Source organism: Pseudomassariella vexata (genome assembly GCF_002105095.1).
Source record: "Pseudomassariella vexata strain CBS 129021 chromosome Unknown BCR38scaffold_8, whole genome shotgun sequence".
In the NCBI taxonomy this organism is placed as follows: Eukaryota; Fungi; Ascomycota; class Sordariomycetes; order Amphisphaeriales; family Pseudomassariaceae; genus Pseudomassariella; species Pseudomassariella vexata.
The window spans coordinates 1,644,537-1,667,730 of record NW_024467963.1 but is presented as its reverse complement, the minus strand read 5'-3'; the positions used below and the strand labels follow the sequence as shown (position 1 = coordinate 1,667,730).

General features: G+C 49.5%; 8 protein-coding genes across 8 annotated transcripts; 4 read left to right on the top strand and 4 right to left on the bottom strand.

Moving 5' to 3' along the window:
- Window positions 1–1,345: 1,345 nt before the first annotated feature.
- On the top strand, window positions 1,346–3,217 carry BCR38DRAFT_410323 (uncharacterized protein; the record flags this gene model as incomplete). The annotated part of the gene is made up of 1 exon (XM_040858449.1): window positions 1,346–3,217. The coding sequence occupies one exon, from the start codon at window positions 1,346–1,348 to the stop codon at window positions 3,215–3,217; it is 1,872 nt and encodes a 623-aa protein (XP_040715050.1).
- A 1,390-nt stretch (window positions 3,218–4,607) lies between these two features.
- BCR38DRAFT_344236 (WD40-repeat-containing domain protein) lies at window positions 4,608–6,526 on the bottom strand (the record flags this gene model as incomplete). The annotated part of the gene is made up of 2 exons (XM_040856087.1): window positions 4,608–5,601; window positions 5,673–6,526. The coding sequence occupies 2 exons, from the start codon at window positions 6,524–6,526 to the stop codon at window positions 4,608–4,610; spliced, it is 1,848 nt and encodes a 615-aa protein (XP_040715049.1).
- A 956-nt stretch (window positions 6,527–7,482) lies between these two features.
- On the top strand, window positions 7,483–8,440 carry BCR38DRAFT_436713 (uncharacterized protein). Its single transcript, XM_040860476.1, has one exon. It carries the CDS (start codon window positions 7,519–7,521, stop codon window positions 7,840–7,842), a length of 324 nt encoding a protein of 107 aa, XP_040715048.1. The 5' UTR covers window positions 7,483–7,518; the 3' UTR covers window positions 7,843–8,440.
- A 68-nt stretch (window positions 8,441–8,508) lies between these two features.
- On the top strand, window positions 8,509–9,208 carry BCR38DRAFT_436712 (uncharacterized protein). The gene is made up of 2 exons (XM_040860475.1): window positions 8,509–8,836; window positions 8,909–9,208. The coding sequence occupies exons 1-2, from the start codon at window positions 8,577–8,579 to the stop codon at window positions 8,964–8,966; spliced, it is 318 nt and encodes a 105-aa protein (XP_040715047.1). The 5' UTR covers window positions 8,509–8,576; the 3' UTR covers window positions 8,967–9,208.
- A 6,071-nt stretch (window positions 9,209–15,279) lies between these two features.
- BCR38DRAFT_516698 (uncharacterized protein) lies at window positions 15,280–16,146 on the top strand (the record flags this gene model as incomplete). The annotated part of the gene is made up of 4 exons (XM_040865107.1): window positions 15,280–15,700; window positions 15,779–15,818; window positions 15,875–15,926; window positions 15,994–16,146. The coding sequence occupies 4 exons, from the start codon at window positions 15,280–15,282 to the stop codon at window positions 16,144–16,146; spliced, it is 666 nt and encodes a 221-aa protein (XP_040715046.1).
- Window positions 16,147–16,176: 30 nt separating this feature from the next.
- Window positions 16,177–17,898, bottom strand: BCR38DRAFT_516696 (major facilitator superfamily domain-containing protein; the record flags this gene model as incomplete). The annotated part of the gene is made up of 6 exons (XM_040865106.1): window positions 16,177–16,292; window positions 16,352–16,600; window positions 16,639–16,649; window positions 16,725–17,458; window positions 17,514–17,643; window positions 17,708–17,898. The coding sequence occupies 6 exons, from the start codon at window positions 17,896–17,898 to the stop codon at window positions 16,177–16,179; spliced, it is 1,431 nt and encodes a 476-aa protein (XP_040715045.1).
- A 404-nt stretch (window positions 17,899–18,302) lies between these two features.
- Window positions 18,303–20,416, bottom strand: BCR38DRAFT_371204 (putative amidase). The gene is made up of 3 exons (XM_040857286.1): window positions 20,280–20,416; window positions 20,017–20,174; window positions 18,303–19,956 (listed from the first exon to the last, which is right to left on the bottom strand). The coding sequence occupies exons 2-3, from the start codon at window positions 20,150–20,152 to the stop codon at window positions 18,530–18,532; spliced, it is 1,563 nt and encodes a 520-aa protein (XP_040715044.1). The 5' UTR covers window positions 20,153–20,174; window positions 20,280–20,416; the 3' UTR covers window positions 18,303–18,529.
- Window positions 20,417–20,860: 444 nt separating this feature from the next.
- BCR38DRAFT_436705 (uncharacterized protein) lies at window positions 20,861–23,044 on the bottom strand. The gene is made up of 8 exons (XM_040860474.1): window positions 22,720–23,044; window positions 22,455–22,589; window positions 22,281–22,397; window positions 22,038–22,228; window positions 21,863–21,985; window positions 21,730–21,810; window positions 21,606–21,673; window positions 20,861–21,545 (listed from the first exon to the last, which is right to left on the bottom strand). The coding sequence occupies exons 1-8, from the start codon at window positions 22,732–22,734 to the stop codon at window positions 21,142–21,144; spliced, it is 1,134 nt and encodes a 377-aa protein (XP_040715043.1). The 5' UTR covers window positions 22,735–23,044; the 3' UTR covers window positions 20,861–21,141.
- Window positions 23,045–23,194: the final 150 nt, after the last annotated feature.

Below are 23,194 nucleotides of genomic sequence, written 5' to 3'. Positions count from 1 at the left end.
GCTACACACAACAGAACAGACAACAGATAGAGAGATCAATCAACACTGGGTCTACGCAGAGTCATCAATAGAGGACTGAATCCCTCATATACCTCCATTTTGCAGAGAAATTATGCGAATGTAATAATAACGCATCTCTAGATCACTTCACAAGTATTCTAAACCATACATAAAATAGCTAACCTAGTGGTATATAATCCGAATCATTTAAGCAGCGAATCGAACCGTCACCGAGACACCACGCGTCTCGGGATATTATTTAGGCAGTACAAGGAGTTGACGGTAATACGTGAGTAATACGGGTGCGGATATTACAAGACTAATTCTTAAGGAATCTAACCAGATCTCTTGTAGGTGGGGCAACCTTTCTATTAACATCGCAGTCGACACGCCTCTCGCCTAGTGAGGCGGTGTCGATCTGGGAATAAGGATAGCCGCCCAAGACTGGAATGACGAATAGGTTGCAATGTGTTCCTGCAAAGAAACCCTTCTTGGGAATCTTGGACAGAGTTAATTTGATTCCCCTCAAGTCTGGATGTTGATGGCGAGAGTTGCCGGCGGGGCGTACGCGGTATGTAATTTGATTCTGAAAGGGCTACCAGGAGGGACCCTTAAGACACCTACTATCCGGAAATGGATATTCCATTGCCGAACATTCGGTAGTTGCCAACATACCTTCTTCTGTTCGCAGGAACGTGAATTCCCTTGTATATCAACTAGGAACCATCTCTTCAAGCAATTATATAGCGACTTATACCAGTGGTGGTATAGTATTCCTCCGAAAGTGTAACAGCTCGCCGTAGAATGATGGACACAGATTACTATACCGAACATGAGCTCCTGACTTCGAAAGCAGCATCCTCAATACCACCGCCAAGGTGTGTTATCGCAACTAGGCGAAGAACAAAGATGGGTTTTCAACCATGATTGAGCTTGTTACTTTTGCAGCTCTTTCCCATCAAGAATATTCCCTCTAGAATCCCGGTCCCTTTCCTAACCTTCAACATCATAAGCAAGAGGAACCTAAAAGTTCATCACAGTGGTGAGCTACTTCGCCGGCTCCATCTTCATTCAGTCTTGCGTGTATTGATATTTGCTTCGTCGCAGGCTGAATTGAAGCCCTCAAGTCTTTGTACACAACATCCATAATCAAGCATAGTTGTGAGTCAATATTAGTATTTGCCTTTCTTGACGATCACGTCGCTGCCCTTCTTTTTATCGATATTTTGTTGACCTTTTTTTTTCCCCGATTAATGTCATTAATGTCATTTGTATGGCAAAGTCGCCAACTCATCTTCAATATAGTATTCGCTGACCTGAAGACACCAGGGCTTCAGCAGACAAGATGAGTGGACGAACTCAAATCTACAGCCATCATCTGCCTGATCTCGTGGCTGCCCTGCGGGAAGTCGTCAAGGAGACTGCTCCCGAGGATAAGGCCATCCGAGGCCGATGCACCTACTGCGATAGGCCAGGAAAGAACACCTGTGGTCAATGCAATTCGGCCAAATATTGCTCTGCCGCCTGCCAGAAGAAGGACTGGCCCACCCACAAGGTACTCTGTTACCAGTTTGTCAACGACTTCCAGGACTCCAAGCGCCCGTCCTACAAGCACGTCCGAGGCATCCTGTTCCCAGCAGGTGAAAACAAGCCCAAGTTCATCTGGGTCAGGCAAATTCACACTTCCAATCAGGCTCGCCTCATCCTCTCCGAACACCTCCATTGCACCGAGTCGACGGGCTTAGCAGACTCCTGCACCTTCGACTGGATGCCTAGTAAGTTCGAGAAGCATGGCCACGGCCTCATGGTCCTCAAACGTTGCCTTTTCCCGCCGTCTGGCGACATCCCCATCAACAAGAGTATCTTGTCCCTCAGCAAGCCGGGCCACATGAAGCTCCGTTTTGGCAACCACCTCTTCCTCGCCCACAAGTCGGGCCGCGAAGCCACGTACCTCCTCGACGACACCGACCTCCGCGACTTCCGTCACGCAATTGACTACTACCAACAAAGCCCCTACAATCCGTGCGTCGTTGACCCGGAGCGCTACCCCCTGCCTACCGTCCCCGGCCTCCTCCTCCACTGCGACGGTGCCCTTCGCCGCCTATTTGAGTTCGGTGTCACCAAGCCCATCGAGCAGGTCATAGTCCCGCGCAAGTACCCCTCGGACTGCAGCGAGTTCATAGAGGAGCAACGCGTCATGGCTACGGAGCAAATGGGCCTGCCTTGGTACATCCGCCGCTGGGATCCCCGTCTCGAGTGGCCTGTGGACCAGCGCACCCTGCATAACCTGCGCAATGAGCGCGCTGAGAAGCTCATCCGCAAGCGGCAGGGCCCAGCTGAGATCGCGGCGCAGAAGGATGAGAAGACGCGCAAGATGTATGAGAAGTATGCACAGCAGGGAATTTCTATCTTTGAGCATGTCCACGATGCTGGCTCGGCTGTGCTGTACGATATACGCGAAAATGTGGGGTTGCAGCCTATCCATCTGGTAGCCATGAATGGATTCATTGACGCTGATAAGGTGACGAGAATGAGCCGCGGGGATAAGGTCGTCGGTGGGTGTAACCTCCTGGGAAAGGAGGACCGGCCGCGCAAGGAGATGATGATGGCTTTTGAGTCGTGGTTTAGGAAGTGGAAGGGATTGGACTTGGAAAGTGTGGTCTCGCCGTTTGCGCTTGGAGGAGGGTATGCGGAGGCGTGGATGTGGGTGGACATCATGAACAAAATGTGTGTGGAGACCTTGGTGAAGGAGAAGAAGAAGAAGAAGCGATTATTAGACCGCTCGGACATGGTTGATTCAGCCCATGATGGGTTCGACCAAGTTGATTCGCAGCGAGTCGTTCTGGAGGTTGATGGAGAGCAAGTTGCTGCCGAGCTCATTGGTTTGGGAGACGTTCACCTCGGTGACTGGGAGCATGTCAATACGGAGCACACCGCTTCGGATCACGTCAACTCAACTTATGCCAGCTTGGATCAAGTTGACCCGGACCGCATTCACTCGGAGTATGTCGACTCGAATCACGTCGACTTGGATCAAGTTAACTTGAAGCGCGTCCACTCAAAGCATGTGAACTTGGAGCACATTAACTCAGAGCACGTCAACCTGCAGGTCTTGGGCACCCAAGTCGAGACTGCAGGTCTGTTTGTGGCCATTGACGTAGAAGAGTGTGTTTCAACTCGGAGCATATCAACTGGAACTCGGCGCATGTCGACTTGAACCAAGTTGACTTGGAGCAAGCTGCTTCGCGACACATCAATTCAGCTTGAGGCATTATTAGCGATTCCTCTCGGTATATATGGCCAGCTTTCATTTTCCCTCAATGAGTCTGCAGAGAGGGCAATTTCCATTCCTGGTATAGTCTGCCGAGAGGGTTGCTTCAGGATGTCATCTTGACGGCAGACGGGATTTCTTCAGGTCCAGTTTTGAGTCTACAGAACGGAACCCAAGGATTATAATCTAGGAAGGGAAGGTAGTGAGTGCATTTCGGCCTGGACAGGAACTCCTCTTTAGTTCTCGTATCTTTGATAGACAAGTAGACAAAAGCATGAGAACATATGACACACCTGCTCTGTTTGTGCACCCTAATGTGATTTACCATGAATCACAAGATTATACGTCTCTGTTGGAAACATAAAATCATTGGTCAGCCCTTGATTTGATTTCTCTTTACGACCCCTCACGAAATATGACAACGCACGAAGAGAAATCAAATCAAGGGCTGACCAATGATTTTATGTTTCCAACGGTCCATACTTCTCTCAACACCTGCTGAAGCACTTAATAAGATCACCAAAAAACTCCAATTCATCAAGTTCACACTGCAGCAGTGCTTCTATTTCAAGTCAAGTATCTATACTCCCCATCGTCATCTCACGTCTCGCTTTCTATCCTCTCCTCTCTTTCTACCTCCAAGAGAAATGCAGATCTATATGCGATGCTTTACTTCGTGCTCCACTACACCAGCCAGTACCTCATTAATCCACGCACGCTCAAAAGTGCAACAGAAAACCAACCTGCAGGCTTCAACATCTCTCTTAAAGACCAATTCCTCCCCTCGTTCCAAAACAAGGACAAAACTCGAAACAGTCAAGAATCCTAATAAATAATCAACTCTATATCAAATAATCCTTCAAAGTTGCTTGCTAGAAGAAGAAAGACAAAAAAAAACAGGGAGGGAAAGTGAAGTTCCTAATCCAGTAATCAATCGATGTCCAGTCGACAACCCCTTCCTTCCTCTCATCCTGTACACACTTAACATACACACGCCAGGCCTGCTATGCTGATGAATGCCGGACTAGAGATGGATGATTTATGCCATGCAAAAGTTCCTGAGTTGTACTGTGGTCCTTTGATTCCCCGAATTCCGCGGGTTGAATCGAGCATCGGTGTCAAAGGAGGTTATGAAGGTTATATTGCAATCGAAGTAATTTGGTCGAGAAGGAGGTTCTTAAAAAGCCACTGGTGGCGATGGAAGGTTGAACCCTCGGTGTTTCGTCGTTCGCGCAAGGCGGCCTCCCGAGGCTACCTGCATCAACGCAACCAACCACGATCCCATCCGTCCATCCCCTGACCTCATGATTAAACATTAAAAATCGACTTCATCCACTCATATGAACCCCGCCGCCCTCGCCACATCCGCCTTAGGCGCACTCTCAAGCATCTCAATATCCTCCACCTCAGCACCAAAGTCCATAATCAAAATCTTGGGGTCCTGCCCGGTGCTCACAATGCGGCGGTAGTCGCTCTTCGCGCTCAAAACCCAACTGGCGTGCCAACGCGGGAAGTCCAGCAGCTGGTCGCCCGACTCCATGTCAAAGACCTTGATGTCCGTGTCGTAGGAGCCGCTGATAAGGCGGCCGCTGACGCTGTCGATGTGCAGGCTACGCACCAGACTGTCGTGCGCCTGCATCTCGCGGATGCACTCGCCCGTGTTGGCGTCCCAGACCCGGATCAACTTGTCGCTGCCTGCCGACGCGATGTACCGTCCGTCTTCCGAGAACTGGCTGCAGGCGAGACCCTTAGTGTGTCCTGCAAACTCGCGAATGATGCGGCCGCTGTCGATGTTCCAGAGTTTGACCATGAAGTCGCCCGAGCACGAAACGATGGTGTTGCCGCGCATCTGGACCGCGTTCACCGGGCCAGTGTGCCCCTTAAGCTGCTTCAGAAGAGCACCGGTGTTGCGGTCCCACACGCAGATGCTTATGTCCTTGGAACAGGTGACGATATGCTTGTCGTCGAAGGCCAGGTCAAGCACAGCAGCCGTGTGGTACTGCAGACGTCGAATTGGCCGGTAGCCGGATTTCATGTTGTACACAATGCAGCTCGAGTCCGACGAACCAGTCACCAGGATGCCATCATCGTACTGCAAGCACAGAATCGATGCTTTGTGGTGAGTCGGAAACGAGACTGTCGCGGGAACCGATTGATGAGCCCGGTCATCTTCAGGAACAACGGCATAGTGTACGGGCTGGCCATTGGGATCAAACAGGATGGAAGTGTCATTAACAACTTCCGGGGGCCCAATGACGAGGCGGCACTGGAAAGTGTGCATGTCCCATATCCGTATAGTCTTATCTCGGGAACCGGTAATGATCTTGGACCTGCCATAACGTCAGTAGCTACGCAAATGATGATTTTTTCAAGCGTGACTTGAGGAAGATGGTTTACATACTCGTCGAACTGTAAGCAGTAGATGCTGTCCAAATGACCATTCAAGTAAATCGGGCGGGCGCGGTTTCCTTCCTTCCACTTCCTCTCCAATTCGTGTTTCGCTCGATATATCTTCTGCCAGTCATTTTCAGGCTGGATGGCAGGAATGCCGAGGCCAACACCAGGCTGGATGGATTCGCTAGTCGCAAAGGTGGTGGTCTTCTCCCTGAGGAAGGATTGGCGCCAGATGTGTTGATCTTGGGCGATTTCATACCACACCTTGGAAGCGCGCGTAGCTACCGCAAGATCCCTGGCATCCAGGTGCGCAAGGATCTGCACGGCAAGCTCCAGAGGAAGCTGAGAAATGAAGTCTACGCGGGTAACAGACGAATCTTCGGTCATTGCGGCGTTGCTCAGCTCGAGCTCGGAAGCGGAAGCGACAGCAATGCCAATGCCGCTTTCGCGGTCATTCTGTGATTCTTCCGACAGCCACTCCAGCCTCTGTTGGAAAGCGAAATTGTGGTTCTGGAACGCGGCGACGGCGGCCTTCGCCCCGGCGCCAGTATGATGTGGGATGATGGGTGGTTCGAGTCCATTGCCGGGAACCGGGACGTCTGGGAAAGTGGAGCTCATAGGCGAGTAGATAGTCCCCAAGCCGCTGCGGCTGCCGTGTGCTGATCTAGAGTGACGGAAAGTTGTAGCCTGTCGTAACTTGTGCCAGGCCGAGTGTGCCGTTGTAGGTCTTGCCGGTGTGTGGTGGTCGTGGGCGCTGCTTCCCGGCTCGGATCCGCGACGGTCGCGACAGTGAACAATTCCTCGGACCAGGCTCAACGAGGCCCGGCGGAGTTTGCCTTTCAGTGAGTGATTGGGTCGCATCGCGTCCATATTGCCGTTGAATTTTGGGCTGGTTTCTTCAAACGCATGTTCGCGCTCAGGGGTGGGAAGCTCGGGTTCGGCCTCGTAGTTCAGATTGAGGAGCAGGGACTTGGGTCGCTTCCGCCAGTGGATGGTCGAGCTGATGCTGCGCGTCCGCGGGAAGGGGCTCGCCGTCGTCGGCCTAGCAGGTACCAGGACTTCCTTGTCTATGCCTTCGGCACCGGTGTCGTTTGAGTATGCGCTTGCGCTCGACGCCGAGGGCTCGTCGTGATGCATGGCAGTGGCGTGCAAGACCGGCCAGTCGGCTGCATTGAGGACATGTCGGGGGGATGTGGACGTCACCATCGTGAATGCCACCGCAGTGACAGAAAGGTGAGCTTGTTGGGAGTCAGGTCAGGTCGCACAAGCAATAAAAAGTGGTCGTTGCAGTGGTCGGGTCACGGTGGTTGGTGGCCAGGGACCCCCAAAGAATTAAAGTAAACAAGCGATTGGGGATGGATGGATGGCAGGTTGATGAAAGAGGGTGACGGGGAAATTTATTTTCAGCAATTATTTTGGTGTGGCTGGTCAGCAACCCGTCGTCCGTTGATCGGTAGAACACTGCTGTCTTGCCTGGAGCATTCTGTGCTTTCTTGTTGCCAAACGTCGGTCAAGAATTTTTCCCGCCTGACGTTAGCAAAGGTGGTGCCTCGAGGGAGCAGGAACGAGTCGTGTCACTTTCTCTCACTCCTGAATCAAGTGAGGCTGCGCCAGTGGCAGCCAAGGATTCGGGTCTCGACGTCTTCCTGCATTCAATTTAGGTGGTTCTTACGCTAGTGCACAGCATTGAAGTACCAATGGACCCTCGACATTTGCCTAAGTCAAGGAACAGTCAGCTTATAGTTACAGCATAGCTTACAAGAGCGACGCGGTGCCGACCTTTTTCCATTGTACCCAATCGCTCCTAAACATTTGTATTTGTTTGTATTTAATGGTGGTTTACAAGATGCATCATGCACTGGCTGTCGGTTGCGTTTGGCAGTCTCTTATCGGCCTGCGCATTCGATCGTCCCAGGGGTAGAAAAACCCCAGAAAAGAAAGGAGGTCGGGTCTCGATCGGGGATAGGCGAACTTCAATTCAGAATTTGGTTCGTCACGATTTCACCACTTTCCGGGGTCTCGCAGGAAACACCACCACAACCGGTCATCTGCATAGTCTATCGACAGGGCTCCCGCATGTCCACTCAATGTCAATGCCAGCAAGCTTGAAGAAGCTGCAAGTCATCCGATGCCCGCATGCTGAACGAGCCGACGAGGACCGGGTCGAGGCAAGGTGATGGGGTAATTCCAAGAGCTGAGATCTGAGATCAATGCACCAGAGTCAGACGCCATCGTTCCTGGTGCCGGGACAGGCTTGCGCTGAGGCTGCCGTTGGGTCAGTGTGTCGTTTCACTCCTTTCTCAGTCCTGTCCAGTTTGAGAGCCGAGCACGATGTCGCAAGCACATACCACAGGCAGAAAGGGGACAATTCAAAGCATCGTACGAAAATCAAAGTACAGACATTGGACGCATTGGATACCCAAGCGAATGCATGTTGCTGGAGAATAACCGATGTTGTGAAGCCATCCCAAGGATTTCGCATCATCTGGGCCACGGGCGAAAACAAAATTCGATAGCTATCCGTCGGCATCTCCATCCCTGTGCATTTCAAGATCCACTATGATCTCATTTCAACATGCGAAACAGAAGACGCTAAGATCACCTGCCTCGAAACCGTCGTCACTTTGCGATCCTGCACCGGTCAAGATGCTGCAGAACCTTTACAAGAACAACATGTCCTATCTAGCTCACGGTTCAAAATCGATGCTAGAAGTCGCGTTATAGCAAGCGAAAGGAGAGCTGAACCTTAACTCCAAGAATGGCAATGATGCTCGGTATTCAATTTTCCCCACACCCATGCCATGACCCTTGATGGGCAAGTTGGCGAAAATCCACAGGGGTCCACCTTTTCTCCTTGACCGCCTTCCCTCCCTGCGTGGCTACAAAGAGTAACCACGATGCACGGCGAAGAATGCTCTTCCCGCCGTCCCTAGTACAACACACCCATCCAATTCAATTCGTGATTCGTTGGTTCCATTTGAGGGTCAAAGCATCGTTCCTTTTCTCTTGGGCCCTTTCTCTTACCCTGCCTGGCTTGTACTTTTGCAATTTACAACAGATTCGCAAAAGCCGCAATCTCACCGCATCCACTGGAAGTCCGCCCGGCCCCCCTTATGCAGACTATTATCAGCTGTACTCTGTACTCCCGATCTTGTGTTGCTGGCCCCATAGGTATGGAGTACACTTGAATGCGGACATCAACCAAACACAAGACCATTACTAATTCATTTGTCTCACACTAAGTCGTTTTAACGATCATGATGCCTGTTCAATGACAAACACGATTCAGTTGATGCCGTAATCACTGGAGTACACTCGGATGTGTAGTAGGCAAAAGAGCGTGTGATGTTCAGGGTATTATCCTCAATCGAGGAAGCGACCACCCTCGAGTTGAGTCGTTATTTCAACTAAAAGTGTGCATGCGGGAGATGATTCATAGCAGATACAAGTGAATGCATATCCACGCGACCCGCATCGCCCGAGTTAGTTTTTGTAGTTTCTCGAATCTCAACTAGCTTCACGTTATGTGCTTCAACATGGTGGGATCAACGTCGTAGGTTTTTCTGGTCCACATCTTGCACACCTTGAACGTCATTATCAAGTGCCACTGGGGAAGGCTTTCGTGACACCGAGGATACGTTTGTAGAAAGCAGGGGAGGTGACACAGGCTACCCATACCGTGGAGTTCCAACTGGCCGAGCCCAGCAGAAACATTATATAGGAGCTCGGGACGACTGGGACTTGACACCCGGCATAGAGCAAACAAAGCAAACCCGGGGTAGAATTTAATTTTTCTTCGTATTGGTACAGGTCCGCAATACAAATACAAACCAATATCATATTTGATTTGCTTAACCGTGGAATAGATGGAAGTAGCCGAGGTGGACTGAATAGTATTATGACTACTAGACATGCGTCAGACCGCACCAGCCTTCGACTTCCAGAGACTGTCTTTTCCGTATTACCACTACTATAGCCAATTGACTGAGGATGGATGGACCCTGAGCACCAAAACCTTGGCAACAGCCAACTGTTAGAACTTCAGGATCGAAACCTCTGGTGTATCAGGAACTGACTCAAGTATGCAGTTAAGACACACTCTTTCTTGAATTTAGGGCCCTTATGTCTACCTTCACTATTTTAGGATTGGGAGAGATCAGAGACATATCAAAACCCATGCTTTGCTATTGCTTACAATAAGTCCGATACTATCTCCTTCTAGAAGAAGGGAGCCAATTGTCAGGTGCAGATAAGCCACTGTGGCTTATAGACCTTGTATAGCATATGCGAAGGCTGGCACTGTGTCAATAGGCTGCGGTGACCCCCCTCTCTTGAAGAGGGACAGCGGAATGATTTGTCTTTATCGAGTCCCCTACAATACACTGCTAGTATCCACTTGGTGACTGGCAACCGACTTCTCTCTAGCACTCTTATCCTTCACTCTGTGCTTGAATTACCCGTGACACCAACTATACTAATCCGTTCAGATTTACGTATTAGTGAGCGCCTATCAAGTTTACACAAATTTGAAAAAGGAAAAAAAAAAAGAACAAAAACAAACCGTTCACCCATATCTTCTATATTCGCAAACATATGTATGAGGTATAGATATTATTATTAGATACGCCGTAGGCTCGAAGCCCCTGGTACCTCTACCAGTACTCCCGTATGTCAAACCATGCCCTAATGGCTGGACTAAATACATACGCTGCGTCGTCGGTTCGCCCTATTGGCGACTGCGTTGCGTTCACTACCATACTACGTTGGTTCTCAACCTACCAACTAAGCCCCCCCTGAGAAGATCGATGCTATCTGGGCCTTGAAGCTGTCCGACCCGTCCCTAGCAGCCACCTTACAATAGTCCCACTAACTACTGGTTCTCCTGTTGCCGTTGCGAGGTCTCTGCGAGAGTATAGTGGCCGTGGTGCGATAGAGAGGTATAGAATAATAGAGCATTTCTCCTAAAATAGGAAAAAAAACACTCCATTACCAATAAATAGTAAAAGAACTCATTTATTCTATGAAGAATATAAAGAAAAAAGAAACAAAGAAAGTCGAAGAACAAGGAATTAAAGTAAAGAAATGAAGACTTTCTCTATTCTATGAAGGCATTTGGAAGATAAAGAAAAAGTAATGAATAACGTGATCCACAAGTCATTTTCGCACACAAGTCACTTTCGCACTTTTTCAAATATTTCAACCTTTTAACTTGGCTTGCACTTTTCTTCCCTCCCACGACATGCCTCGTAAATCCAAAGAAGCCGATCTTCAGCTAGCTATCCAAGCTAAAAAGCGCAACCCTGAAATTTCATGGCGTAAGCTTGGCCGTATCTACAACGTTTGCGACCGTACACTAAAGAATCGATTCGACGGCGACCAAACGCGACACGAAGCTAATATGTTAAAACGAAATCTAACTCAAACCGAAGAGTATACGATTGCCCGACGTATAATTGAGCTAGATGCGCGAGCATTTCCTCCTCGGCTTCGATACGTTGAAGAAATGGCGAATATCCTACGACGCGTACGCGACGCGCCCCCTGTCGGCAAGAACTGGACCACGAACTTCGTTAACCGCCGACAAGACCTCCGAACGCGTTTAAACCGTCGAATTGATTACCAGAGGGTATCTAGCGAAGATCCTATCACGTATTACGCGTGGTTTGAGCTTGTTAGGGACACAATCGCTAAATACGGTATCCTACCGGAGGATATCTACAACTTTGACGAGACGGGCTTCCTAATGGGCATAATCACAACCGGTATGGTTGTAACGAGTGCAGAAAGACACGGACGGCCTAGACAGGCTATACAAGGAGGTCGGGAATGGGTTACGGTGATCCAGGCTATTAATTCGCAAGGTTGGGCGGTACCGCCGTATATCATCTTCGCGGGCAAGGTTCATCTTGCTTCGTGGTATCGCGGTAACGACCTACCGGCCAACTGGAAGTTCGACCTTTCCCATAACGGTTGGACTAATAATAATATTGGTGTGTAATGGGCAAAACACTTTGTTCAACATATTATTAGCCGTCGGAAGGGTGCGAAAAGTCTCTTAATATTGGATGGTCACGAGAGCCACCACTCGATGGATTTTGAGACTTACCTCGCGGCGCACGGCGTAATTACATTGTGTATGCCTTCCCATTCATCCCACAAGCTCTAGCCTTTGGATTTGGTACCTTTTAGTGTGTTGAAACGGCTGTACGGTGCGTTCGTGGAGGGTTTAATGCGAAGGCATCAAACCCATATTGAGAAGCAGGATTTCTTAGCTGGGTTTTTAGAAGCTTTCATTGGTGCTTTTCACGAAAAAAACATCAGATCAGGATTCGAAGCAGCTGTACTTGTTCCTTTTAACCCGGATAGGGTCATACCTACGTTGGATATCGCAAAAGTAGTACGAACACCGACACCCGACCCCCAATTGCCTCCCTCCGTCTGGGTTTCTAAGACGCCTACCAACACCCTCGAAGCCGAATCGCAGTCAACTTTGATTAAAAGTAGCGTCCAGAGGCATCAAGACAGCTCGCCGACGCATATTTTGAACTCAATTAACTCGATTACAAAGGCTACGCATGCAATGATGCATGAGAATGCATTATTACGTCGGGAGAACGAAGAGCTTCGTGAGACGAACCATATACTAAGTAAGCGTCGTAGGACGAAAAATAAGCAAATCCAATATGGAGGAGCACTTAGTATAGGTGATGCACAAGTTTTACGGGCCTTGAGGGGTGATATCAAGGTTATGGAGGAGGAAGAAGGGGAAAGCAGTCGTCCTGTAAAGCGCCGGCAGACCGGTATAAGGCGCTGTGGTATTTGCGGAGGGACTGGACATAATGCAAGGACTTGTTCAATAGAAGTAGAAACTGATAATGAAGAAGATTTTGAGTAATTTAAAGGATAAAATGCGGGTTATGCATAGGATATTACTGAATTACTTGAACGTGCCAAGAAAAGTGCGAAAGTGACTTGTGTGCGAAAATGACTTGTGGATCACGTTACCTAAAATCAAAAGTCTAATTCCTCTCTAGATAGACCTAGATAACATATCTCTACACATATCGAAAAACACACGTACACACACACTTTGACAATGCATCATAATAATGACCTATTAAACTCTATTACTTGTTTACTTCACGAACCTACCCTGTAGCTACCTGGTAGGAATCCACCAATACCCGCTGTATACTCGTAATCTTCTATCATGCTGTCCTTTGCTTGCCAAACATTTGCTTTATGCCGGGCGCAGTTGACACCCTTCCACATCCTCTCCAAGTCAACGAAACGTAGCAGTTTCTACAATGAAGGTATAATTTGTCCTCGTGCATGGGTGAACTATGATGGCAATTCGTCGGAATATCAATCACATCAAGCCCTGGGACGCCAGATGAATCCAATTACACTTGCAGTGTCTCTTAGCTAACCACATGACGTTCCAATAATGAACAAGGTACATGGCCTATAGGAAAATAAACTAGAGTACAGAAGGCTAGAGGCACCAATACATTGGGAAAGTAAGCGACTGCCACCGTATTGTGCTTTGTGTCAGACCTTATAACGACCAAATTGACCGTCAAAAGACGAGGGACCCACTCGCCAAGTCCCTGACATATTCCTTTCCAAATTGTTTGCCCAAATTTCCTTACATTTCTCCAATTCTCCCATGATGTATGGGACATATATAGGTTACAGGAGAAACAACAGAATGCCTTCTGAAACCTTGAGAACTCCTTTTCGTATAGGGCTGACACCCAGGGTGCAGCCCTAAGGGGGTGTGTTGGACCTTCAAGGCTACTCCGTCAAGACTGCCAAGTCAAAAGGAGAAAAGTAAAGCCGCAAACCGTAAGAAGTATGGGTCAATATGACCTCTATCCATTGAACCACACAAGTCCTGGCTGTGGGGCAGGCATCAGTCATTTCTGACTATATAAGGCCCTTATGGCCGCCCTTTGCTTCTCTCTGGACTCTCCAGAGATCATGACACTTTCAATACAAGACCATTTGCCCACAATCCAATACTTTGACTCGAGGATATATTAGTAGTCACTGGAGACAAAATGACCAGTAGCCACAAATATTCGTATATATTCACCAAGGCTCTGTGTACATAGTAACGTTCTATCCCCTTTTAGCGGAGAGCTTATGTCCCTATGTATTCAATAACAGTGTTTCGCCCATCTACATCGAATAAGTTATATTTTGACACCGACGGCCTTCATTGGGTATAACAGGCAACCAGGCTCTGTAAGATATGCTGGTCGGTCCATTTCAAAGTTCAACAGCGCTCGATTCGTACTTGATCGTCGTCACCACATTTACTAGCTGCACTGCTTAATCACCACGCAATGATTGCTTCAGTCTGGTTATTTAGATATTGCCTGAAATGAACAACATGTGATCGTCATCGCCGAAGCCTCATGAAGGAAATAAAGCATCTGTTTCACTAAGGGACGAAAACGAGAGGGACGACGCATCTATAGTATATACTACCGAGCATCCCCCAAGACGTGGTTGGGCAATTTACTAGCCTAATCCTGGTCCTTCACATTTACATAGGCTTGCTGTGCACTACAAGTGAGTAAAATTATTATATGCCTTTAAGAGCGATTCCCAGGCGATCTGGTTAAGGTGGCGCCGCGTGTGTTTGGAAAACGGTCTTCGGATCATTTGGGTTTGTTGTTTGTTCGTCTTGTGCTTCTAAGGCTCATACGAAGTACTATCGTGTTGGAGCACACAGAGAGATGGGTGTGTTGTATTGAGGAAAGCTAGGCCGAAGCTGGTGGGCTAGAACCAGATAGTAGTGATGGCCACGCGCGGACCAACTCTAACCTAGTATATGCCGTTTATCTGCTGACTATGGCATGGCCGAAGCGTAAAATCGACAGATATAGAACACGTTCATGTGGCAACATGGTGACTGCATGTCGACCATATTATGTGCCGTATTGTTACTTACTGTTATAGAAAATGCCAAGCCCATACCAATCAGATATAGACAAATCGAAATATAACTACAATACAGCGAGCAATAATTGAAGTTAAGAGACGTTGCTGCATCTCCATTCTAGTTACGAACCGAACCCTATAAAACTCCCGGACCGACCCGGTCCGCTTTCGTAGTGACATGTTCAACTGCCGACCACTAGCGTTATAGACGTCGGGACCAGAGTCGTATCAAGGGCCTGTTTGGGATAAATACCGATGCCATACCTGCGAGGGGCTGCCCACTACGAGTATTTCATCACTTTGCGACAATGCCAATAAACCTTTATAAATTGGCTGACCTTCCGCAAATAGATGCGTTCCGAGAAGCAACGCAGGGATGTACCGCTTTTTTTTGTGGCGAAACGAGCAACCATGGGTCATGATTCGTGGAGATACAGTGGTGAATATAGTGACAGCTATCGTTTCCCTCGTGGCTGATCGGTAACGGGGCCGTTGATGTACCGATTGATCGATGAGAATGTTTATTTAAAACTTACAATTGCCCGGAAGAAGGTGGCCACTGAATTTGATGTCCTCGGCCATCAGTCGCGTTCGCTCTCACCAGATTGCTGTTGCATGCTGATCAACAACACTCTCCGTCTCCACATTCCACCACCACCAAGATGCTCCTCCCCACCTTCACTCTCCTCCTAACCCTCCTCTCCCTCACCAGCCAAGCCTCAGCAGCGACATGGTACTTCCTGCGGTACTACACGCCCTCCGGCTCTAAATTCACCTCCTTCTCCGGCGACCTCGTGATCCCGACCCTGCCCCAAGCGGGGACGTACTACCTCTGGCCCGGTCTGCAGCCCACCGACGGCAGCGGTGTCTACCAAAACGTGCTGGACGGTCGCAGCGGCACGTGGTGGATTGGGTCCGGCTGGTGCTGTAGTAACCCCAGTTTGCCGTGGGGAGGCGGGTTCAACACGTATGCTGGGGAGACGGTGACATTTAACAATGCGTTGACGAGCGACGGTTCGGGGTGGGCCTCGACACTTACGCGGAAGGCGACGGGGGCGGTAGTGTCGGACACGTTTGCGCTTGGTATGTTTCCGTTATTTGCATGTCCGGTTGTGTGGGGGTAAAGTTGTGCGCAGCTGCTGATTATAGTTGCGATTCTAGCTAGCAAATCGTTCAACCAGGTTCTCTTTGCTATTGAACTGTGAGTTTGCATTGCGAACGCCATAGAATCTGACCGTTTCACTGACTGCTTGACAGCACTGGTGTCAGCTGGGACTTTGGTCCATTGGAGTTCAAGAACGTCAAGATTGTACGTCAGCTGAATTGAAACCAGTTGCTTTATTGGCGAAAATGTACAAACACTAACCATTTGATAGACAAGCACGGGTACCGACTCGAGCTGGTGCGACGACTCGCCCGAGAATTATGGTTCCGCTTCGGTATTCTCCATTAGTGGCGTGAAGGCCAGCGTCAGTGGGAGTGTCGTGACCTGCACCATGACTTCTGTCATACTCGAGAAGCCAGCTTAGTTGAAGCATAAATGGGATTGGGCTTGGTTATCAACTGAAACTGGATTGTTGCGTCGGTCGGGTGAAGTCTGGTGCTGAAACTATAGTGGATAATCTATGAGTAGGTTCTTCGCAATCAGCCTTTATATCTGTTGGCTCTAGTCGTTCTATATGTACAAAGTTACTTCATACATAATCAATCTATATCCCTTCAACCATAACACACGCCAATCTAAGTCTTCCCCTTGCCGTCTTCTCCCTCCCCTCCTTCTCCTTCCCCCAAGCCTCAACCTCAGCCCCCATAACCACAAAACAACCATGGACGGAAATCCCAGGACAACAAAAACCAGCGCCAACAAGCTTTCCCCCCAGCCATACCCCAATCTCTCATACAACTGCGGTGCGAAAAGCGGAAAAACAAAAGCCAGCACATTTGCAAACAACTGCACCGCCGCATTAGCCGACACAACCTGCCCTCAAACTCATCCATCATGTACGCCAGAAAGCCCGCACTGAACATAAAACTCGCACACGTATAAACGGATACCTCGATATCAATCACGGCCCAATGCGCCTTCCTCTGGGCCGCCCATCCGTACTATAGCAGTGCTGGTGCTGGGGGCATTATCAGTGTTCCGGGAATCAGGTATGGGATCCGGAACTCCGGGGTGGGGTATTTGTTGGGGTGGCGTTCTTTAAGAAGTCTCCAGGTCCAGTCCATGAGGTGACCTCCTCCCTGGGTGGCGAGGCTAGCACCCAGGGCAACGGCGGTGTGGTGAAGGCTGCCGGTGGTTTCGGATAGGAGATAAGACTCAATCCAGAGGGTGGCGAAGGTGGAGAGCATGAGGATGTAGATGGCGAAGTTAATGGCGAGGGTGAGGGAGATGAAGAGGATAATGGGGCGGTGCAGGAGGAGGAGGATGGGGCGCGTGAGGCCTGCTCCTATTGGTTTCAATATTCTTCTGTAGTAAGCCCTTGGGAAGGATTTGTCGGCGTAAGTTCTTGTTGGTGGTAGTGGTGAAGAAGATGAAGAAGTAGAGTGTTTTTGTTCGGATGCGGCTTTGCGCCGCAGCAAGACCGGTTTGCACGTTTCGCGAATGACGAAATTGCCTATCAAGATATTAGCTGCGTCGATGATGCAAAGGATCCAGAAGATCCAGATCCAGATTATATGTTGGGCGGCCAGTCCACCCATGATAGGACCCAAGGCAGGACCGAGGTACGGGAGGAAACAAGCTATGACAAGAGATTTCCCGCGGTCTTTAGCGTAGTACATATCCGCCAGCACGGGACCGACGAGTTGCCCGGAAGAAAATCGATCAAGATGATATTGCTTCATACAGATGCTAAGCGGTATCTCCGACAATCCCATTCGATCAACAACTTACAGCCAAACCCGCGGAACCCTCAAGCCCAGTCATAAACCTCCCCGCAATCAACATGCCCTTAGACTTCCCTACAGGGCACAGCGCGTTCCAGAGGATATACCACAGACTAGAAAGAACCCACGCGGGTTTCCTTCCGTAGATTTCTGACATGGGCCCCAATGACAAAAGGGCCGAGTGCCAAGCCGAGCGTGTACACGGAGAAGGCCATCTGCGCCAGCGAGGCCGCCATGTCGAGGTCCTTGGAAATATGGTCCAGCGCCGGGGCCATGATGCTTGCTGTCGATATGGTGATGAGATGGCCGAAGGAGAAGATCACTGCGATGGAGATTTTGCGCCATGGGGGCCAGTTATATGGGTCGTGGGGGTCTTCGGGGCCGTCCCACATGGGCTTGGAGGATTTTCTTAGCAATTCAAGATTCGTAACAAGGTCTCTGATGTCATGAAGTGTTCTATTAGGCATTGAATCTATACCTACAGTGATAGTTTCGGCTTGTCGGTCCGATTCTGGCGATTCAGTGTCTTGCATGCATCGGGCCAGGTTGGCCATCTCACTAGCTTCCAACACCTTTCTCGATTTCTCGAAATCCATATCAGCCATTGTAGCCAAAGGAGAAAGGCAAGGCACAAGAGCCAAGAAACACTACCTCAAGTAGGCCACTTAACATACTTATAAGCATACACTGATCATTTCTCCAAGCCGAGTTCGTCACTTCACCCAAAGTCCGAGGGGAGCTTAGATCTAATAAGCCAGGCATCAGCCAAAATTTGGATCTGATAACTTTTGATATCCTGAGATTTCTTATTTCGGTGTAGCTGGAGCTGCATGTCGGACTGATTTTCTGGGAACCTAGGAGTAGATGTGACTCAAAGCGAATCGGCGTTGATTCCGAACCCGGAGGCAAGCCGAAATGGAGGTGCCGAATAGACTCCTCCAGTGAGACGAAACCAACCTGATTCCAAGTCCATGCTTGCTTATTATCGAAGTTAGGAACAGCTGTTCACCCTTCTGCTTGGTCCTAAAACTGCTTCCAGTCGATTGCCTTCTCCCAGGCATACGCAACCTTCAGCACCTTGCTCTCCTCCCAAAAGCGCCCGACGATCTGCATACTTGTAGGTAATCTGATCGTAGGATCTGCCTTCGACGGCACAAACCCAATAGGCATAGCAAGTGCTGGATGTCCACTGGCATTGAAAGCAGACGTATTATCCGTCAAGCCCTTCCCAGCCGCTATGTGCGTCAACGGATCCGCCCCAACATCCGGCAACGGGCTCGCTGGCCGCAACGTCGTCGGCATGATAAGCACATCGTACTTCCCCAGCGCCTCATCATAGCAATCTCTCAACTTCCGGCTCAAGTTGACCGCTTTGGGATACACATACGGATACTCGGCCCACCCCATCTCGCCCGCAAGCAAACCCTCCCTGCTGAAAACGCTCATCTTCTCTAGAGCATCCTGGGAGTAGGGAAGGTTCTTCTTCTGCAAGAGGTCCGTCATCATGAGCTGTCTCCTCCCGGTCGCTTTGCCCTGCATGCCCATATGATTCCCCATCTTGCTCATAACGGTATATATCACCTTCGCCTTCTCATGCATCAGCACACTAACTTCCTCGACCACCGCCCCCAGACGCTTAAACTCCTTCGCCGCAGCCAGGAACTTCCTCTTTACTTCCTCATCCAAATCCGGACTCGCAATCCCCTCTCTCAAAACCCCAATCCTCATCCCCTTGACCCCCCTTTCCTTCCCCTCCTCCAAAACCTCGGCATACCTTGGCACCTCCCCCCTCAAAGGACATCCGGCCCCCTGCCTATCATCCAACCCATCCGCGCCCGCAACAACCTCTAATAACACTGCCAAATCCCGCACCGTCCTCGCCATCGGCCCCACAAAATCCACACTCGCATCCAGACTCGCAATTCCTGTATACGGCACCAACCCCGTCGTCGCCTTGAGTCCGTACACCCCACACATCGCCGCGGGGATCCGTATACTCCCGCCTTGGTCACATCCCAGTCCCATATCCACCTCTCCAACCCCGACCAACGCCCCCGTGCCGGAACTACTCCCTCCCGCTGAATAGCCATGCGCATAGGGGTTGTGCACGGGGCCTGTGGAGGCGGTCACGCTCACCGCGCCCCGGGACAGGTTCTCGCAGACGGATTTACCAGCGATGGTGCCGCCTGCTTCGAGGATGCGGGTCACTACTGTGGCGTCGATTTGGGGCGTCCAGTCAGTGAAAGAGGTGGTGCCGAGAAGGCAGGGGATCTGGGCTAGGGCGATGTTGTCTTTGAGGCAAAGGGTTTTATGCTTGAGAGTCGTGGAGGGGGGGGTTGTGTGAGTGCACTCGCAGCGCCATGCCCAGGCGTTGAGGGAGTTGGTGGAGTTGGTGGGGAAGTGGATGTTCGCACGGGATGTGAGGGTGAGGTCAGGGGTTGGCTGGTAGTCTGATCAATAGTCAGTTTTCGTTTCAGGAGGTGTATGCGTGGAGGGTATTCTGGACACACCATCCATGGCCGACACGGCCTCAAAATTTTGACGTGCCTTATTGAGCAGTTGAGTATAATCGTCTAGCTCGGCTTTGGCAATCGTATATCCCAGGGCTACAGCTACGTTTTGTACATCGTCTTCGGTTAAGCCCATCCTGATGAACTGGTCGATACTTCTGGGAATATTTGTCAGATATGGATCAAAAAGTGTTTACCCCAAAGGCTGAGGGTTACGCTTGCGCGCTCCCTGTGCTTGGCAATGATAGGCACACATAACGTACGCAGAGGGGGAGTAAACAGCAACCAGATATCGATATCCAAAATTTGCATAAGTACCGTGAGTGGAATAATATAGGGTGATAGGAAATGCCAGTATAGATGGTTCTATCTGCAGCTATAGTCTGTGTTTTATCTGGGTGCAATCTTTGTGGTCAGGTATCTCCTGCTTGTCCGAATACCCGATGCTTATCATCCTAATTCCCGGATCCCGACTTCGGCTCCTCCGAAGCAAGTGAGGTGTCCCGAAAGTAGTCAGGTCTGAATCATAAATAAGGCCTCCCATAATATAAAGCATGTTAGGGTCACTGAATTCTTTTTTCTTTTTTGTCCCCTTTTCTGTATGCGAAATCCTAACTATTGCATCTTGTCAACCTATCCTGTGCACCGTGTGTTTTATAGATACCTCAGCAAGCACGTATATGCGGCAGGTTATACTTCGCAAATAATACTCTGTAGCCAACCGAACGAACGAATGGTTATATAGGTGGAATATATCATGGTGGGCTGTCGTCCGAAACTAAGGTTGCCATTGCTGGCTGTAATTCGAGCTGAATCTTGTTCGTTTTCCACGGTGATAGAAACCCAGTGGGGTATATAAATATTATGTTGTCCTTCCCGACGATCTCAACTAAAACTTTTCTATATCCATGTGTAATTTTGTAAATTGAGTGTTGGCGATCAAGCGCGTGTTTCCTGACACTGCGTCTTGCATCACATTGTGAGAGTATAGCGAATGATGCTGGGCTCTCCCATCCTTTCCAAAGTGCACGCGTGGTATTCCCATCGGCACAATCCGCGACAAATGCAAAAACCTCATCCTCGTCGCACAAGTCTCTTCGGTGATATCTTCCTCGACAGGCTTGACTAGGTGTGAGTAATGTTGACCTGTCGACTGACTAAAATACCACTCAGCGAACATAATACACCATCTTTCTGAAAGTCCACCTTGTTCTCTTCTTCGCTCGATATGCTAGTCATCTCGTCCTGCCCTCCAGTGGTGATGGAAGTCAAGGGTCCCTTCTTCTCCCGGGTTGAATTGACCGTGCTCATCTCGTAGCTGGTGTCGCCGGACTTGAAGTAGGTTCGTCGGGATTGGCTAGGGAAGCCGTTTGGGGTTTTCTGCGCGGAGGGTCCGCCGAAGGACTTAGTGTCGGAACCGCCGAGATTAAGGGCGCGTCGGAATAGGGGTCGGAGGGTGGCTACGCACCCTACGAACATGCCCGTGCCGTTTTCGGCGTAGCCCCAAATAACGATGTTGGACAAACCGACTGTGACATATTATTAATATTTTCCAAAGGAGATAGGGGGAGGAGGCGAGGAAAACGTACAGAGGTAATCATTTGAGTTGGTTAGGTTGACGGTATACTTGAGTCGAATGCATGCCGAGAGGGAAGCACTGATGGCCGATTAATACTACCTCCTTCAGACGAAGAGGGCTCAGAGAAGACCTACAAGACGCCTAGACCGAGAATCGCAGCAACCGATAGCTTTGCGTTGAGGTTAAGCTTGACATTCCACAACAATGGTATCGGCCTGGACCAACGTCAGCATAAGGGCCCATATTTCAGAGCGCAGGAACACTTACAAAAGCGCAGTAAACCAGTCTGTAACGATGTTTACGGCTGTCGTGGCATAGTAAATATCAGCCAGAATGACTGGATCGTTGCATTTCCCGCCCTTTATCAACAAATCCGTATCCCATGCGGCACTAGAAGCTAATTAGCTGACACCCGTAACATCCAATCGTCAACAGGACTTACGCCACAGGGTTGCATTGGAAGATAATGTAGAGTGCTGCGATTAAGTTCATCGTGGTGAAAATGCCCATCATGCCATATTGACTGTATACATATATTTTTCGGTTTTGGGCGATACGGACCAGCATGAAGGAGATGCTGAGTTTGATTGGGATGATGCTAACGCAGTAGAACACCTCGAATAAAAAGAACCACTTCTTCGGTCAGTCTCTTGCCAATGGAGAAACTGGAAACCGTCAGACTTACGAAAAGACCCTGTTTCTTGTATTTTTGGTTTTCGTCCTGATCGAGTCTCCAAGCATGAATGCCGATGCCATTGAATGACGAAACGAGACAGGCAATAGACAGCATAGCAAATGGGAACTAGGAGGATAAGTTGGCGCCGTCATAACACATCCAAGAGAAGTTGGCAACACTTACAGCTGCGGCGGTCATGAGCCAGTCTTCAATGCCCCAACTTTGTCTAGTAACTCGACAATACACCCGCAGTCCGAAAGTCAGGTAGGCCAATGTCGTCAGCGTAATAACCGTGCCGGCCACATGAGGGGCATCATCCTACTCAAAGCATAAGCAACAATTCGTCTTCACACACTGGCTCAGCTCTAGCGCAGCAAAGGCCAAATTAGTAGAGAGAGAGAGAGAGAAAGAGATGGAGAGAGCGGCATCCGGCTTCCGGGACACATACCAAAAAAATAGCCATCCCGAATTGTCTCCGAATGCAACAATTGTATGTAATGAGTGGGCTAAAAGAGTGAATAGACAGCAGTGACAGGCTGACGGGCTGGCGAGAAGCTGTCAAAGAAAAACCACAAGCTCTGGGGAAGCCCACGACTTTCACCACCACTGGTGGGTGAGCCTCAGCGGCCAAACCCGGTCTTCCTCATTTAGGAGAAGGGTGGAGTGCATGTTAATCTCCAATGCCGTCTTCCATGCTCCCGGAGGCACGGCTTACATCGAAGTCGCCATCATGAAACACGCGGTATTTTTGGAGTTTTTCTGCAGTGGTTGCTTGGAAAAATTCATAATAATGTCATTAGTGCCCTCCCATCTGCAGGCTGCAGAAAAAAAGCATACCTGAGTTGAACCATGTTGGTGGGTCCAAGACGTGCTAAGCGGATAGCTGACTGTAGGGTAGTTTCATGAAACCGGTAGAATAACGT